Raw genomic sequence first — 17277 nt, forward strand, 5'->3', positions numbered from 1 at the left:
AAGTCATCAGTATGTGGATACTAAGAGGCTTGATGAATTCGGGCCTTGGTAAAGAATCACCGTGAGAAGTTAAACTCTAGTCTGTGAGTCAGGAAAATATGACTACTATACCTGTTGCTCTCCAGTATAGCAGATTAGAATGTGCAGTATTATGCATATCACATATACAGTATTTGTGATTAGCCTTACGTGTGACAATTCTAACAGATTATTAAAATGTAGTATGATAATTGTGATAATAAAAGTGTGCACGCACGCACACACACAGATACACAGACACATAGATAGAGACGCACGCGCACACACACGTGCGCACACACACACACACACACACACACACACACACACAGGGTGATAACAGCTGCAAATGTCAGGCTCAGCCAGTCCTCACTGTCACATTGGCATTTTGTACAATACAGTAGCTGCACAATTTATGTTTTCTCTCCTCAGCTCTTCTCTTTTTGTCTTTGCTCTTCTATCTCTCTGTCCACACTTTCCCTCATTATCTCTCTCTCTCTCTCTCTCTACTGTCACCACATCTCCCTCTCACCCTGCCTCCTTTGTTACATTATCATGGCAATATTACACCGTTAATTGTTTTGTGTGTGTGTGTGTGTGTGTGTGTGTGTGTGTGTGTGTGTGTGTGTGTGTGTGTGTGTGTGTGTGTGTGTGTGTGTGTGTGTGTGTGTGTGTGTGTGTGTGTGTGTGTGTGTGTGTGTGTGTGTGTGTGTGTGTGTGTGTGTGCGTGCGTGCTCGTGCGTGCACATGTGTGTGACCTCTGTCCCTCTTTTTTTATTGTTGTTCAGTAGGCAAAAATGACTCCTCCCACAATACCCATAATCCCTATGACCCCCTCTCCTCTATATCTCCTTTCTCTCCTCCTGTTATCTCCCTCTCTATTGTCTTCCCTCCATCCATCCCTGTCTTCTTGCTATGTGTCCATATAGTATTAAGCATCTATTCAGCTTCACTGACAGAGTGACGGACAGCTGGAGATGGAGAGAGAGGGCATACTGTATGTGTTTGACAGAGAGGGGGGTGAGCAGTTGGGCCATGAGAGGGCTGAGCAGATAAAGGGATAGAAAGAGAAAGAGAGAGGGAGGGAGGGAGGGATTAGTGTAGAGGGATAGTACTGCTGTCCTCGCTCTGCTTTCTGATGCTGTGAACCTTTTGTAGACTGTCAATTTGGTGTGCTGCATGGCTGGTTGGTTGGTTAGTTGATTGATTGGCTTTTTGGTTCGGACGAGGACTGGCACTTCTGAATTCACGGCACAGACCGGCCTGGGTGGTTGGAGAAGACCCGGAGGTTCATAGGGTGGTGGACTGGCTGGCGAGCTGCTATCTGAAAACTGGAGGAGTTAGGGGAGGGGTGTGCAGGCTTGAGGGGAGACAGCAGCACGGCAGGCACATGGCTATTTGGTCTTTCTGTGGCTGTGAGAAGAAGATTGGACCTTGAGACAGTGGACTGCCTAAAGATACCCTGACTGACTGACTTCATATTTGTTGTATTAGCCTGGTGGGGGAAAAATACATTATCTAGATGGAAAGAGAGACCGAGAGTGTGGGGGCTCTGTGGCTGTGTCTGACCTGTCCAGAGGCTCTAGAAGGAGAACAGATAGCTGGCACAGGCTGGTGACAGAACAGAAGGCCACTAGACTGGAGAGGAAAAAGGGTTGTGCTTGTGCTGCAAACTGAGGGTACATGAAATTGACAAATGAACAGCTTACAGCCTTCAGGATATCTGTTTCATAGCTAGCTCTCACAGCAACAGTGAATAGATGGATGAGCTAATCAGACCGGACATGTAGCCTTGTGCTTCAGTACAGGACAGCGTTGTGAATTACAGTAGAGCACAGCGTCGTCCAACAAGTGTAGTAAAACATGTGTAGTGAGTTACATTGTAGACATTGTCCAGTGCAGTGAAGTACCTTATAATACTATCCATTATTAGGACAGTGCAGTATGTCATGCAGTGAATGTAGTCGCTCAATGGTGGTCATTTGTAGCAGATGCATTCAACATGTACCAAAACACCTCGACTCTGACTCTGACAAGACGAGTAAGTCATTGTCATATTGGTACGTGTGTGTGTGTGTGTGTGTGTGTGTGTGTGTGTGTGTGTGGTGTTTGCAAATAATGCACATACAATGTTTTTCGTCAAATCTCAACTCAAAAGCTCCTTAAATGTGATTTGTTTGTGTGTGTGTGTGTGTGTGTGTGTGTGTGTGTGTGTGTGTGTGTGTGTGTGTGTGTGTGTGTGTGTGTGTGTGTGTGTGTGTGTGTGTGTGTGTGTGTGTTTGCGCCTCTGTGTGTCAGTGCATGTGTGTGCTAATTCTCGCTACCTGAACACATCTGTTTTGTGTTTCCATTATACCATTCTCATTCTGCCTGTGTGTTCTTTCTGTCTCCCTGCAGGCCAACCCCCCTCCAGTGGTGGTCAACACAGACAGCGCCGACACCCCCCCATATGTAAGTATGACCGTACTCTAGAAGAGTGTCAAGGCCCATTATTTATTGGCTATTTGAGCCACAGACCACAGATGAGGTTTAGCCTCTCAGATCCAAAACTAACAAATATTTTGTTGTCGTTGGACAACATTTTGTCCACAATTACATACAAGATCTATAAGGGCCTATATCTATCTATAAGGGTTAGCAACTCTCCATCATTTAGCTGTACCGTATTGTAACATACTGTACTGTACTGCATACTTTACTGTATTGTAGCATACTGTACTGTACTGTACTGTATTCGATAGAAATTCATAATTGTTTTCATCCAGATTTAGCTGATGTATCACGTCAAAACAGCTAGCTTAGCTACTTAGCTAAGCGACCGAGACGTTGCGGGGGTGATCAGCTGTTCACGGGGGAATAGGAGGCGCTTGCTGTCTTTCCAAGTCCGCCCGGAGCCACTCATTCACAGTCTTATGAGCACGGGCAGTGCTTCGAAGCACCACATGACCAGGGTTCGTAAGGACATGGTATATGGTGTATTTATATAGCGCCTTTATCCAAGGCGCTTTACCGAGATTGTGCATTACATTCACCCATTCACAAACACACCGATGCAAGGCACCCACCTGCACATCGGGAGCAATTAGGGGTTCAGACAGAGTCTTGCTCAAGGACACTTTGACACTAACTCTGGGGGAGCTCGGGTTTGAACTGGGAACCTTGCGGTTCCTATCCGGTCACTCTACCCCTGAGCCACTGCAAGTGCTTCCCTTCCCTAGTTCAGATATGCTGGATCACTGTAACGCACCTGGGATTTATATAAACTGATTTAAGGTGTAGATTATCGTGAGATTTACAATGTGTTACAACAATGTTTTCCCTCCGTCCACTCCCATTATAAGTGCATTCTTTAGCGGCGTTTTTCTCTGAATTGAAGCTCTGATTGAGTTGATACTAGGTGAGCAGATCACAAGCTTGTTTGGGTTTGGGTCCCTGAGAAACATCAACATTTTCTTTTTGGTCTTGAGCTGAAACGTTCTGTCCTATTCTGAGAGCACCAGACATCATAATGTTGACACTATCGCCTGTCATCAGAACAATGGGATTTTAGGTTGAAAATCTGAAAAGTTTCCCTTTACCCCCGGCAGTGTCTTTTATGGCTCATAATAATTAGATTGGAAAACCATTCAACTGGTAGCCAGAACTGTCAGAGGGAATCAATGTATGTTGTCAGATAAGTTTATTATGTAATTACTGTGGAATCCCTGCTTCTCTTCCTGGAATATACCACTCTGCAAAAATAAACAGCACAGAGAGAGAGACACCACCAGGGACACATGATTTATGCCTGTTTTTCTCCTTCAGTCAAATATTGTTGGCACAAACAGCACAAATAAAATATAGTGCAATATTGTTCACATTAGAGTAATTTAGCATAATGACTGACTGGGATGAAAACCTGAAATCAGCTGGAGCAGATCGAGATGACTAGATACGCTCTAGTATGGATTTTAGTTTTTAGTAACCCAAATAGACAAGATGAATACTATAGTACAAATTAGAGAATTTAGAGAATTACAAATTTAGCAAATGGGAAGTACTGAAAACAGGGAGAAAAAACGATGAATGAAGTAAGTTACAGTACTTCTATGTTCCATTTTCACCATTTGACCTACAGTAGGCAGCAGGGATTTCAAATGTTAACTCTCTTCTAAATCTGCTATTTTCAAAAGAATCGTTTAAAAACGTTTCAACAACACACTGGGCTCGTGGCTGAATACGTTAATTTTGAGTTCATTGGCGTGGAAAACATTGGAAAACCACTGTGGCACTATAGGCCAACAGTACATCACATTGTTGTTACATGCAGGTGGCTGAGATTTGTGCTTTGCTTTTTGAATGGGCAGGAATACAAATTATATACTAATCTGACTGCAGAGAGAGACAGATTATACAGCCAATGGGATTACATGACCCACTGGGATGTAACTTGGCTGCTGTGTGTGTGTGTGTGTGTGTGTGTGTGTGTGTGTGTGTGTGTGTGTGTGTGTGTGTGTGTGTGTGTGTGTGTGTGTGTGACTACAGTAGTTATAAAATGGGGGTTGTGCAGAGGCAGGGAGAGGACAGTATAAGCCTAGTAGAAAACAAAACATAATGCTCTATTCAGATCAGATTTAATGCCATCCTCTGTGTGTGTGTGTGTGTGTGTGTGTGTGTGTGTGTGTGTGCGCGCACACACCATATTCCATGTTAGCGATTGTGCCAGGAATGCACATGTTTTTCTTTTCCCTCAAAATTGCAGGTTTATTTGAACATTTTCATTTTTATTTACCATTCGTTCTCTAACAAATGCCTAATTTCATTGTAAAACCGGGAAAGCATCCGTGTCATTTAAGATTTTTGCTTTGGCCATTAAAAATAGCAGCGTTCTATTGGTCAAAGAGCAAAGCGCCTTTGTGGTACGCGCCTTAACCACTTGGCTATAGCCTATTTGCACCCAGCCAATTGTATGTGGTTAGGTTAAACAGTTCATACCAATGCTACCATAACCCACTATCAACTGTCCCATATCTATCATGGGTCATTAATTTGTCTCTCTCTTCCATTTGGTCTCTCCATTTGTGTGTGTGTGTGTGTGTGTGTGTGTGTGTGTGTGTGTGTGTGTGTGTGTGTGTGTGTGTGTGTGTGTGTGTGTGTGTGTGTGTGTGTGTGTGTGTGTGTGTGTGTGTGTGTGTGTGTGTGTGGGTGTGTGTGTCTGTCTGTCTCTATCTCTCATTATCTTAGGTCAATGGTACAGAAGCAGACTATGAGTATGAGGAGATCACACTGGAGAGGGTAAGAACTTTACTCATCGTATACTTGACATTAGTGCTGATCATTTTCAACACCATACAGTACTGTGGTTGGTTTGATTTTCAAGGGAGCAGGTTCCTTTCATTTCATCACAGTATACAGATACACTTGCAGAGCCTTGCTTGAGTTGGGTAATCCAATGTAAACAATTTTATTACATTTCAAATACAATAAACTCAATTTATATTTATCAGAAAATGTTGGCGTAAAATGTTGGAGCAAATAATTTGGATTTTTATGGCCTACAGTTAAAGTTAGAGTTAGAGTAAGAGTTATAGGCCAAAACGTGAAGTGGCCTATCATAACATCACCATTAAGGCCGATTGCCCTACTGTGAGAGTGTGTGAGAGTGTGTTTCATCCTAATCGGTCCAACGGTGCAAGAGATTAGCTGCTTACAGACTGATGGATGGACGGACAGGGGCTAAAACATTGTCTCCTTATTGTCTCACTTTAATCCATTTGTTCAGCTCATTTCTATACAGTATGTGTGTTGCTCACATTGTGACACCATCACTATCTCTTATGTCTTAGTTATTTGGTTTTCATTTCCTTCACGGTCCCTTCCCTTTCCTACCATGTTCCCCTTTAACTATAATTTGCCTCTTTCCCCTCCTTCCCTCCTTTCCTCTCTCCCTGAGGCTTTCTTTGTGTGTCTCTCTCTCTCTCTCTCTCTCTCTCTCTCTCTCTCTCTCTCTCTGTATTCTCTTGTGACCTGGTTCTGTCTATTTAAGTAGCTCTGCTTCAAGGATAATATGGACACATGCACACAAGCACGCACGCACGCGCACACACACACACACACACACACACACACACACACACACACACACACACACACACACACACACACGCACACTACAGCCCCATAGAAAGTGAGAAAGCAGGCGATGAAGACACCTTTTTCACAGGAGCCATATTGACATGAATTGTTGTGTAAGCGTATGACTATGGTCACAGTCACACCTGTGTGACTGAAGGGTATTAGCCATCGCATGCCAAAATATCACACTGTGGAGTTTGTTGAAATCGTCCCTAGCTCCATCCCTATTGGCTCGCATAGAACGGAAGTGGACAGGACTCTACTGTTTCAGTCAAGCAAGCATGTGTGACTCTAGTGACTGTGTCACTTCCTTCACAATTTACCAATGACCAATTTACCTACCAACGGCAGTCCATCTATACGTTTCTGTTAATTTGGCCTAAAACAGAATCAGGATGTTGGCTCACTGGCAAGGCTCTGATACAGAGCTGTATTAGTATCATTGGTACAACTGTGAAGGAAGTAACGTAACGCTACCCAGTCAGAACACTGACTGAGTAGCCTCACGGACCCAGGCAATCTGGTCAAAATAACAAAAAAGACTATGCAAACAACCCAGGAAATGTGGCACAGGAGTAATTTGGTATGGACAGAATCTAAAGCTTTGGACACAATTATTGTGGGTCAGGGTCGTGTACAGGTCAACCCCAGCCACAGTGAACGCAATCGAACAGGTCGGGTTCAGGTGGTGTTGGGTCGTTAATTAACACATATTGTTTGGTTGGTTTGGTGGGATCAGGTTTTAGAAAACCCTGAGCTAACAGCTGTAAATAACCCACAAAATATTTGCATAAGAATTCCCTCAATTCTCTCTCTGTGTGTGTGTGTGTGTGTGTGTGTGTGTGTGTGTGTGTGTGTGTGTGTGTAGGGTAACTCTGGCCTGGGTTTCAGTATTGCAGGGGGCACTGATAACCCCCATATTGGAGAAGACCCCTCTATCTTCATTACCAAGATTATACCTGGAGGGGCTGCAGCCCAGGATGGACGACTCAGGTAGGTACACACACACACACACACACACACACACACACACACACACACACACACACACACACACACACACACACACACACACACACACACACACACACACAATAAAGGACGCCTTTCCCATATGGTATAGATTGCCATGAACGCCTTTGGATGCCTTTAATACGTTTTTTTAAATTGCTCTAATCCGGTGTGCAAGTGACGACGTGCACAATGGATTTATTTTTATTTTTATAATGGGCTTTTTTGGCACATAATCAACACATTTACAACTAAAGAAAAAAAGTCAAAATGAAGTCTGAATGAATAAAAACAAAACAACAACATAAAAAAACAAAAGCCGCAAAAGTCCCTGTGTTAAGTGGTCAGATGTGTGGGCCGTGAACACCCTGGATATGGGTGGGTCCATCTGATCCAGGACAGGGTGAGAAGCACCCAAGTCTATTCTGAGGCTGACGGTGGTGTGTGTGTGTGTGTGTGTGTGTGTGTGTGTGTGTCATGTCACTTGCAGGGTAAACGACTGCATAGTTCGTGTGAACGAAGCAGACGTCAGGGAGGTCACCCACAGTGGAGCTGTGGAGGCGCTGAAGGAGGCCGGAGGTCTGGTCAGGCTGTACATACGACGCAGGAGGAGCCTCTCCGAGAGAATCATAGACATTAAACTGGTCAAAGGTCCCAAAGGTGACACGGCGGTAGAGCAAATTGATTCATATTTATGGTCATATTAATATACCATTATTCACAGACAGATCATTTTCTTCTTTTTCACAGAAGCATTCATATCAGGAGTTTGAATAATGGCAGTATTAACAGCTTTTTCTACAGACAGACCATTTAGCCCAAATAGCGAAAATAGCAGATCTATAACAAGCAGGACGCATTGCGAGCTAGTAGATCTTGTAATTTCGCGACTTTGGCGGGCATGTGTTGCTGTGGTAGTTAGCCACAGTATATTTACACATAATGTGGTATTTGTCCTCTGCATTTTACCCATCATATCTGTTATGAGTAGTGGATGCCATTGTCTGTCTAGCCTATCATATTCTAACCTACTTGTCAATCGATTGTACGGTTAACAGTTACAGTCATATTATCGTTATAGTGTAATAGTCACACGTACAGTATTACACCATTTTCCAGGTAAATCAAAAATTTCACAATGCTTGCATAATGAAGCACGGTGTTAATGCATACAGGGACACGGGAGTCTGCACGCCTCAGCTGTAATCAGCCTAGCTTCTATTCCTCATTCACATCTCAGCTGATCAATACGTCCATACTCCAATCACGCCTCACTCCCTCAACATGGCGGTCTGTTTAAATACGGCTCTCTGCTACACAATAGCTCTGCTTCCATTGCTTCACAGACACTGTTGCTGCTGGCAAAGCTTGCCTGCACCACCCCAGCCTCCACCTTTTGATCAGTCTGGCATAGGCTCAAGAGTCTGGCATGAATGATAGGGTCAAATACTACTGAATTTATGTCTGCTGATTCAAGCTAAATATCAATGTCAATGTATTGCTTATGTATTACTATTGTATACCTTTAATTTGCTTAATTCCCCTGATTTTGCTTAGCATGCTGCTTCGACAAAATCCAGAGAACATCTCCAGAGGGCAGCCTTTAATGCCAAGTTTAACTGTATTCCATTTGTTGCACTAAATGGTTAATCTACTTTGAAGTGAGTGTCTGAACTGATTATTGTTTGTTTGTTTCTCTCTCCCAGGCTTAGGGTTCAGTATAGCAGGTGGTGTAGGCAATCAACATGTCCCAGGTGACAACAGCATCTATGTGACAAAAATCATCGAGGGCGGGGCTGCTCACAAAGATGGACGGCTACAGATAGGGGACAAACTAATGGGCGTAAGAAAAAAACATTTTCTTATTTCTCCATCCTTCCTCCACCCGTACACCTCTTCAACTCTACTGCACACAACTGTCACATTCTCACTGCTGGATTACTATAATGACCATAATCCTTTGCTGCACTCACCCCATTTTATGGAGAGGGAGAGGGCTGTCTTACTGAGACAACATGTAGTCCAGGAAAGAAGGTAGACAAGTGTTTCTTGTCTCCCAAACATTAAAATAAGATCTGGTTTAAAAACGGGTGAAGTGGTCCTTTAAGAAAAAGAAGGAGAACAAAAATAAAAAGCAAACGCTGTAGTACAACATTATACTCAATTTATACTCGATAAATACGTAATTTATAAATAAATAAGACAGACATAAACAAAGACAAAATGAATTTCCCTTCATAGCATCAAACATCTTGCTTGTTCTCTCCTGGGCTTGCTCTGCTCCAGTCATTGAAATTACACCTGTCGCCCACGGGGCAAGACACTATCTATACTGTGCGTGTTGTGGAATGTAACTACTGTATAACATGACATAATCAGAGCGACTAAATGCACAGTATCTGATGTCTGCCCTCATGCACCACTACACTGCACTTTAAAAGTGGTGAGCAATGAAGTGACAGTAATGCTACAGCATACACTACTGGTTAAGAACGACTGGCTGGCCTGATTGAAATAGAAACTAATAAGAGATACCGTACCCTATAGACTATGTCTGGTTTATACTTCTTAATGTGACGGTGTCCCACGCTGGAAAAGGCAGATGTACTCGCAATGTGTCGCGCTACGACATGTTGTACTTGTGAGTGACTTTTTCGGCGTGGGACACCGTTAGGAGACGGAGTGTAAATTAGGCTAGTCATCCTCACAGATGTACTTAAGTACACCTGAAGATTAAACACATTTTCAATTCATGCTTTTCAAAAAGCGGTATTGCGTTTTCTTGTAATCAAATCTTTCTTGGTGCGCACATTAGTGACATGTATACGATTAAGAACATCAAACATCCCCATGCTTATTAGTTATACTATGTACGTAATTGTATATTTGAATAAGCATCGATGTATTAATGTATGTTGGATGCCTGTGTGTGCGAGTGTGCTTGGATTTACTGTTAGTGAATGTATACGTACTGGCTATGTATTTATGCATCAGTATATTGAACGTAGGTTACTGTACGGTTCTGTATGTTTGTGTGTGTTTGTTCAGGTGAACAACTCCTGCCTGGAGGACGTAACTCACGAGGATGCGGTGTCCGCTCTGAAGGCAACCCCTGACGTGGTGTACCTCCGTGTGGCCAAACACACCTCCGTCTTCATAAATGACAACTTCCCCCCACCTGATGTCACCAACTGTGAGTATACAGTACAACCACAAGCAAGTGCACGCACGCACACACGCATGCACACACACACACACACACACACACACACACACACACACACACACACACACACACACACACACACACACACACACACACACACATTTAACAAGAAATTATTGAACACAATCAATAGTGGATGCGCAAACTTGGAAAACTCTACAACAAGTGTACATATATGGCGGCTGCCAATTATTGCAGACACTGAACAGAATTTTGCCGATGCCTTAGCTCTCGGCTTGGGCCGCTCACGACTGATTTATGGACATTACAGAGGCTTCCAAATATGAACACAAGTAGTTTACATTTGTAGCCAAGCTGTATAATAGCATCCTTAAGACGCTGGTACTTAAGCATCTTGGTAAGGAATGCCTCTTACAGATTGTGGTCAAATGTACATGCCACTTCCAAAATGGTCACTTCTCTACTGTCCTCATCAACAACAACAATATCTGGTGTATTAGCTGTGACATCTGAAAAGGCATCATTTTCATTATTGTGCATGAACATGGCAGTTGAAACACGTGAGTGCTTATACATTTTGGCAGATGATGAAACATATGAACTTATGTCCTTAGCTAATAGGTCCCACACACACACACACACACACACACACACACACACACACACACACACACACACACACACACACACACACACACATTGTTGCAGTACGTAATACTTATACTAACATGAGGTATTCTATAGTATAATCCTATTGTTGTCCTTTCCATGCAGTGCTCTGTTCTGCTGATAGTAAGACAAATTTTATTTTATTTTTAAGGAAAGCTGCTAGGATTTAGTTTTATCCAGCACATATAATAATCACCTGATTTAATCCCGATTGCCACCTCATCTATAAGATTATGACCATTGACTATGAATGACTTAACATTTATCAAAAACGTTAGACTGATATTCCGATGTAACTTTTCAGTAAAAGCCATGCCATATGACCCAGTTGCTGTTAAGTTGGTTATGTAACCAGCCGATAACCAGAATGGGACCATTTGTGACTAAATTTGACTGAGGGACTGCCATTGGATTTTTTTTTTCATGTCATATGAAAGCAGCTTCAAATTGACATTGGTTGTTCAGTTTGGCCCACCAGTTTTGGAGATATGGCTTATAGAGTAATGTCTTGCAGAAAACGGCGAGTTGAGAAAACAGGCTTGAAAGGTTCACTTCTGTGGTCTCTAACATTACACCTAGCTACATGTTTGGACATTTATTTCATATTTACATGTCGATTTCAGCTCTGACACTTATTTCAGACATGCTCTAGTATGTGACGAGTCTGCCTGTGCTATTAACTCATTATCTCCTCTGGTGAAAAGCTGTAATCTGCGCGATGGCAGTCTCTCAGTCAAATCTGGTCACATTTGGTCTGCTGAATTGACTTTCTGACACCACTCACACTTACTGTAACTAAACTACTGTACATTCACAATCACCTACCATGACATGATAATAAATGAACTGTCCGTACTACACAAAACTTTAGCAAAACCCTAAAAGATCGAAATGAATTCAAACAAATATACTCGAACGTACCCGGACCCCCATAACTCTTGAGAGTGTACAGTACAATTCACGTTGATTATCCAGTATCCACAGTTTAATATGTCTGTGTTGTCCTTCTAGCCTACTCGCCTCACCAAGACAACCATATAAGTCCTTCCTACATGGGAGGAAGCCATTCCGTAAGCCCCGCCCCCTTGACCACACCCAGATACTCACCACTGCCCAGGGGCATGATGGGAGACGATGACATCACCAGGTAAGATATGAAACGACCTGCAAAAACATGTCATATGAAAACAGGGGATCATAGCTTCAAATTGACATTTGGTTGTTCAGTTTGACCCACCAGTTTTGGAGATATGGCTTATAGAGTCTTGCAGAAAATAGCGAGTTGAGAAAACAGGCTTGAAAGGTTCACTTATGTGGTCTCTAACATTACACCTAGCTACATGTTTAAGCATTTATTTCATATTTACATGTCGATTTCAGCACTTATTTCAGACATGCTCTACTATGTGAAGAGTCTGCCTGTGCTATTAACTAATTTTAAGTTTTTCTCCTCTGGTGAAAAGCTGGAATTTGCAAGATGGCAGGCTCTCAGTCAAATCTGGTCACATTATGTCCACCACCGCCATGTATTTCAATGTCGTCCTCACTGTGCCAAAGTGTATATGACACAGTAAAACATCCAATCTTGTGCAGAGGTAGAATAAAATAAATAAAAATTAACTCCAGATGACACATTTATAGAAGCTGTCTTTCAAACTTGTTGTGCACCAATGTATGGTTCCCAATGCACACTCTCCATCAGGAAATGAGTGAGCACAAAGTACAGATATTAATACATTATTATTCTTTTTTGCATTAATAATGTGTGGTTGTTGTCACGAAATCCCAAGTCACACCTGGACTTGTCTCATTACGGTGTTGTGGAATCACAGCCCTAGTATGGGAACCCAAGAGAACCCATTCTATTCTGTACTGTGGTCTGTGACCTCTGTGGTCTGCTTGTACTACTTGGGTATTAGTGTGTGTGGCTGTACAGTAGGCAGCAGATGGCAATGAGGCTATCGCCTGGGACAGGTTTCCACACACATACGCTCTGCGCTCTCTCTCTCTCTCTCTCTCTCTCTCTCTCTCTCTCTCTCTCTCTTCTCTCTCTCTCTCTCTCTCTCTCACACACACACACACACACACACACACACACACACACACACACACACACCCTCTCATAGTGCATACAGTACACTGTACATCATTGCTGTCGGGCAGAAACCTTGTATCTCTATTTCATTTATTTTGTTTTTACTTTGTTTATTGAGATTTTCAAGTGATTGATTTCTGAAAACCTTCAAATTTGTGTATAGCAACAACTATGAGAAACAGAGTTAGCTCCCGGATTGAAAGGTATAGGTCACAACAGGTACAAGCACAGTAGAGCACAGTTCAATACCGTCCGTAAAACAGGTCTGTTTAGAGGATTTAAACTCAGGAAAGAACTATGGCTTGTTTCTGTCTGATAGTGATATAATCTTTGACACGAAAAACAAATGGGACATAGATAGCAGTAATTAAAATAAAGAACATATAAGGGAAAAAAGCATACCTCTAATAAAACAATAAAAAACACCAGGGAAAAAGAACAGAAAATAAAACAAAATATGCTTTTAGATTTATTTGCAAAAGAATAATAATTGCAGAGCACTGTACTAATTGTAATTAGTGTAATTAGTACAGACAGATACATTTACTAATTGTGCAGGGTTTCCTTTTTATGGAACAGCAGGCAATTAGATAAAAGGTCTGTGGGGAAATGAGGATTTTCTTTTCTCTAACTGAAGAAAGTACAATACGTTTTTGATCCAATGAGTAAAGTTGATGTGCATCTTTCCATTTAAAGGCATAATGTTTCACTTTCAAATAAAATAAACATAGCAATACTGAAAAAAGTAATAAATAAGTAATCATGGCCCCTCATGCATTAGATTAGAAGAACATTCTAATGCGTATAAATGTTTAACCAATAGGAAGTATAAAGGAGCTTGTGATTAAATAACAATACATCAGCATTATTAGAACACCTTCTTTTTTTCCCATTCTCTGTCCCCGTCTTTTTCTCTGACGCACACACGCGTACATACAAACACGTACTGTACTGTACATACGTACACACTGTACACTGAGTGCTGTACTGCTGTTTAATCTGTTTTAATGGATGGATGGATGGATTACACCATATCAACCCTCGTCACTCATCTGGCGTCACCAGGGTTACTCACGTGTGACTCGTTTCGTCATAAAGCCTGGCATCCAATCGGAGGCTTTGATTAGAATAAATCTGCTAAGCCTCAGCTTGACTGTGATAATGGTCATTTTGATGTGTTCTTCCTTACTTCCTTACGTACCTTCATTATTTATCTCCGTGCATGATTCTCCTTCACCCTTTTTCTCATCCCTCCTTTTCTCTGTCCACTCTCTGTAATAATTGTTTTATTAGGATTATGGATTTCCAAAACAGAGTGTGTGTGTTACATCAAGAATCCTGCTCTTTCAATGAAGTTAATACCAGACGAGTCGCCCCTTTACCAACTCGCCCCGGGTGTACAGCCGGTTGAACTGCACCGCCTAATATTCCCAAAGTAACCTAAGTAAATTATGCTTAAACGGTTAAACATAAACTTATTTCTAACCTTATTCTCAGTAAAACAAAATAAATAATACAAGAACCGTGGCACCGAGCGGTCGGCATGAGGTCGGCGGAAGAAATCAATGGTTTAGGGGCGACCGTACCTGATACCAATTAAATACTGTACACTGGCTGTGGTGAATCCAGATCAAAACAATGACCTCTCGTTTTTCTTTTCATTTGTCAAGTCATGAAGTTGGCATGCAGGAATTAGAGATACGGTACCTCAGCGCTGCTGATTAAGAGTTGTTTTTTTGCATTTGGTTCCACCAACTCGATGCATTGCTGGCAGCATTGTCCTTAGTGTAGGACACTATACTGTAGGTGACTGACAGTTAAAACTTTGCTTATCTGCATTGTTCATTGTGGCAACAAGCTTCATCAATATTGAAAAGAGTATGGAGGAAATTAGGTTAAAATGTGTTACATTGATAAGTGGTGGCACACAGTAAAATTATTTATAACTCAGAGAGTGCACTGGTGTAACCAAATGGACGTGGTGTACATTTGTATGCTGGCACATTTAAATGAAGGCCTTTTTGCCCTTTGGTTTCTTCAGGCCCTCTACTGGAAAAACCATGTCATGTGAATAAATAACATCACATTATAGAAATATGTTCATTGTGAACTATGGCAGTGGTTCCCAAACTTTTCAGGTCGAGACCCAAAAGAGAGATTAGACTTTTGCCCGGAACCCTATAGTGAAAAAAACAGATCTCCAAGTCCACAACGCGTGCGACCGCTTAACCCCGTCTTCACCTTCACCAATTATTTAAAAAAAAGGAAAAAAAAAGAAAACGTTTCCCCCCGGAATAGCCATGCTGAAGTTCAAGTGGTTAAAGGAGAATTCCATGATAGAAGGCTTTCTTACCTTAATTTGTAGTTGTTAGGTCCCCACCAAAGAAGTCCAGGTGTTATTTTGTGCAAAAGTGCATTATTGGCTATTTCCCCTAATATAAGCCCTCAATGGGGGTTGGGTTTTTGTGCTAATTCGCTTATTTCCATTGAAATAAGTAGTAAAGTGTGCCGCTTTGGATACTATTTACATTATGAAGAGAGGATATATTTAAAAAAAAAAAAGAAAACAAGCTAATTAGCACAACACCCCATAGCCCCATTCAATTCAATTCAATTAATTGAGGGCTTATAATGCCAATAATGCGCTTTTGCACAAAATAACACCTGGACCTCTTTGGTGGAGACATAACAACTTCAAATAAAGGTAAGAAAGCCTTCTAGCATGGAATTCTCCTTTAAAATGTAGATAGTAGAAAAATGCATACTGTGAGAGCCCATTAACGGTGTCATAGTGACATCTGCTGGTCTACATGGTGAAATGTGCTTTCATTCCTATAGTGAGCTGAACTTTAATGCTTGTGTTTTACCAGCATTATTTAAATGCAATTACATGTATTTACATTCATTGCAATTCAATAAATACAAAGATTTGTGACATGCTTTAATTATAATTCAAATTAATGATATAATAATAAATACATACATAAATAAATTGTTGTATATAATTCGCATCCCGTTGATCTTGGATGGAAGCAGCATATTCATTGGCATCCGTCAGTCTCGAGAGACTATGGAGTCGCGCTCTGGTTAGGGGTTTTTCTGCAGTGTCGGCTGTCGGGTGTGGCTGAATAGACCTAGGAATAGGGATTTGCATTCCCTTCCGCACTACACACAGGGGAAGACTGATGCTGGTCTATCTGTTTGGTTTGGGGCCTCTTCGCCACGGACTGCTGGGCAAGCGTCTCTTCGAACTTGGAGAGACCGTCCTCAATGAACCGCCTCGTGCGACATGCTGATGCTGCAGTTTCCCAGGTGTCCAGGACGATGTTCAAGGCCTTCAGGTCTCTCTTGCAGATGTCTTTGTAGCGCAGTTTTGGTCTGCCTATATGGGACATTTTCCCTGAACTAATTCTCATGCAGATTTCTCCAGATCAGATTCTCAAGTCAGTGTACCAGATCTCAGGATTGGGTCATGGTGGAGTTTCCTCAAACCACCACAAAGCGGGTTAATATTGCTGTAAACATGTGTCCACCGTATAGAACAAATTTCAGGATAGTTTGAATCTATATTAAATCTACATTGATACATTAAGAATGTGGTAGATTTGATAATGGAAGTTGGCAAATGCATCTGCCTGTAGTAAAAAAAAAAAAGTCTTTGTAAATTAATGTATTTTATGGATGGTTATTTTTCTCTATTATGAATTATGTGAACCTCATCTTCTGTCAAAATGTATTAATATACATTTTGCATCACTTTTTGTATACAGGGCTCTGTTACAAAAAAATGACCTTGTTCTCAGTGGCAACACCGGAAATAAAGGTTCCCAAGCAATCAATCTGTCAATCGAAAGCAACACAACACGCCAATAAGACAACCTTCTTACATTCCTCCTCCTGACCTCACAACCTTCTCCTATCTCTCATTACTGAAATTAGAGACTGTGGTTAAGACTTAAGAGGATTATTTGCTTTTCCTCCGCTCCGCCCTCATGTGGAAGGAGAGGACACGCAGCAAAGAGCACAGTTTGCTGGCAGTGTCAGTGCTGAATGGCCGATTCCACAGAGGGGGATGCTGCTGATTTGTCCTTGATCGTATTTATGCTTGCCTCCTTCCTACAAACTGCAGTTTACGATGTAATGGTTTTACTCCCACAAAGTGGATGCTGTAAAATTGATCGAT

General features: G+C 41.8%; 1 protein-coding gene across 3 annotated transcripts in view; it reads left to right on the forward strand.

Annotated features, from left to right (window-relative positions):
* LOC308319970 (disks large homolog 1-like) overlaps positions 1-17277 on the forward strand; it is a 128321-nt gene that overhangs the window by 76490 nt on the left and 34554 nt on the right. For all 3 annotated transcript variants that reach the window (XM_080770215.1, XM_080770216.1, XM_080770217.1), the window contains 7 exons: positions 2416-2469; positions 5242-5292; positions 7001-7125; positions 7634-7803; positions 8850-8986; positions 10192-10336; positions 12011-12146. In XM_080770215.1, coding sequence (XP_080626341.1) covers positions 2416-2469; positions 5242-5292; positions 7001-7125; positions 7634-7803; positions 8850-8986; positions 10192-10336; positions 12011-12146 — 818 coding nt within the window. The remainder of the gene's footprint in view (positions 1-2415; positions 2470-5241; positions 5293-7000; positions 7126-7633; positions 7804-8849; positions 8987-10191; positions 10337-12010; positions 12147-17277) is intronic.

The sequence above is a fragment of the Protomyctophum bolini genome (genome assembly GCF_963924005.1).
Source record: "Protomyctophum bolini genome assembly, chromosome: 8".
Classification (NCBI taxonomy): domain Eukaryota; kingdom Metazoa; phylum Chordata; class Actinopteri; order Myctophiformes; family Myctophidae; genus Protomyctophum; species Protomyctophum bolini.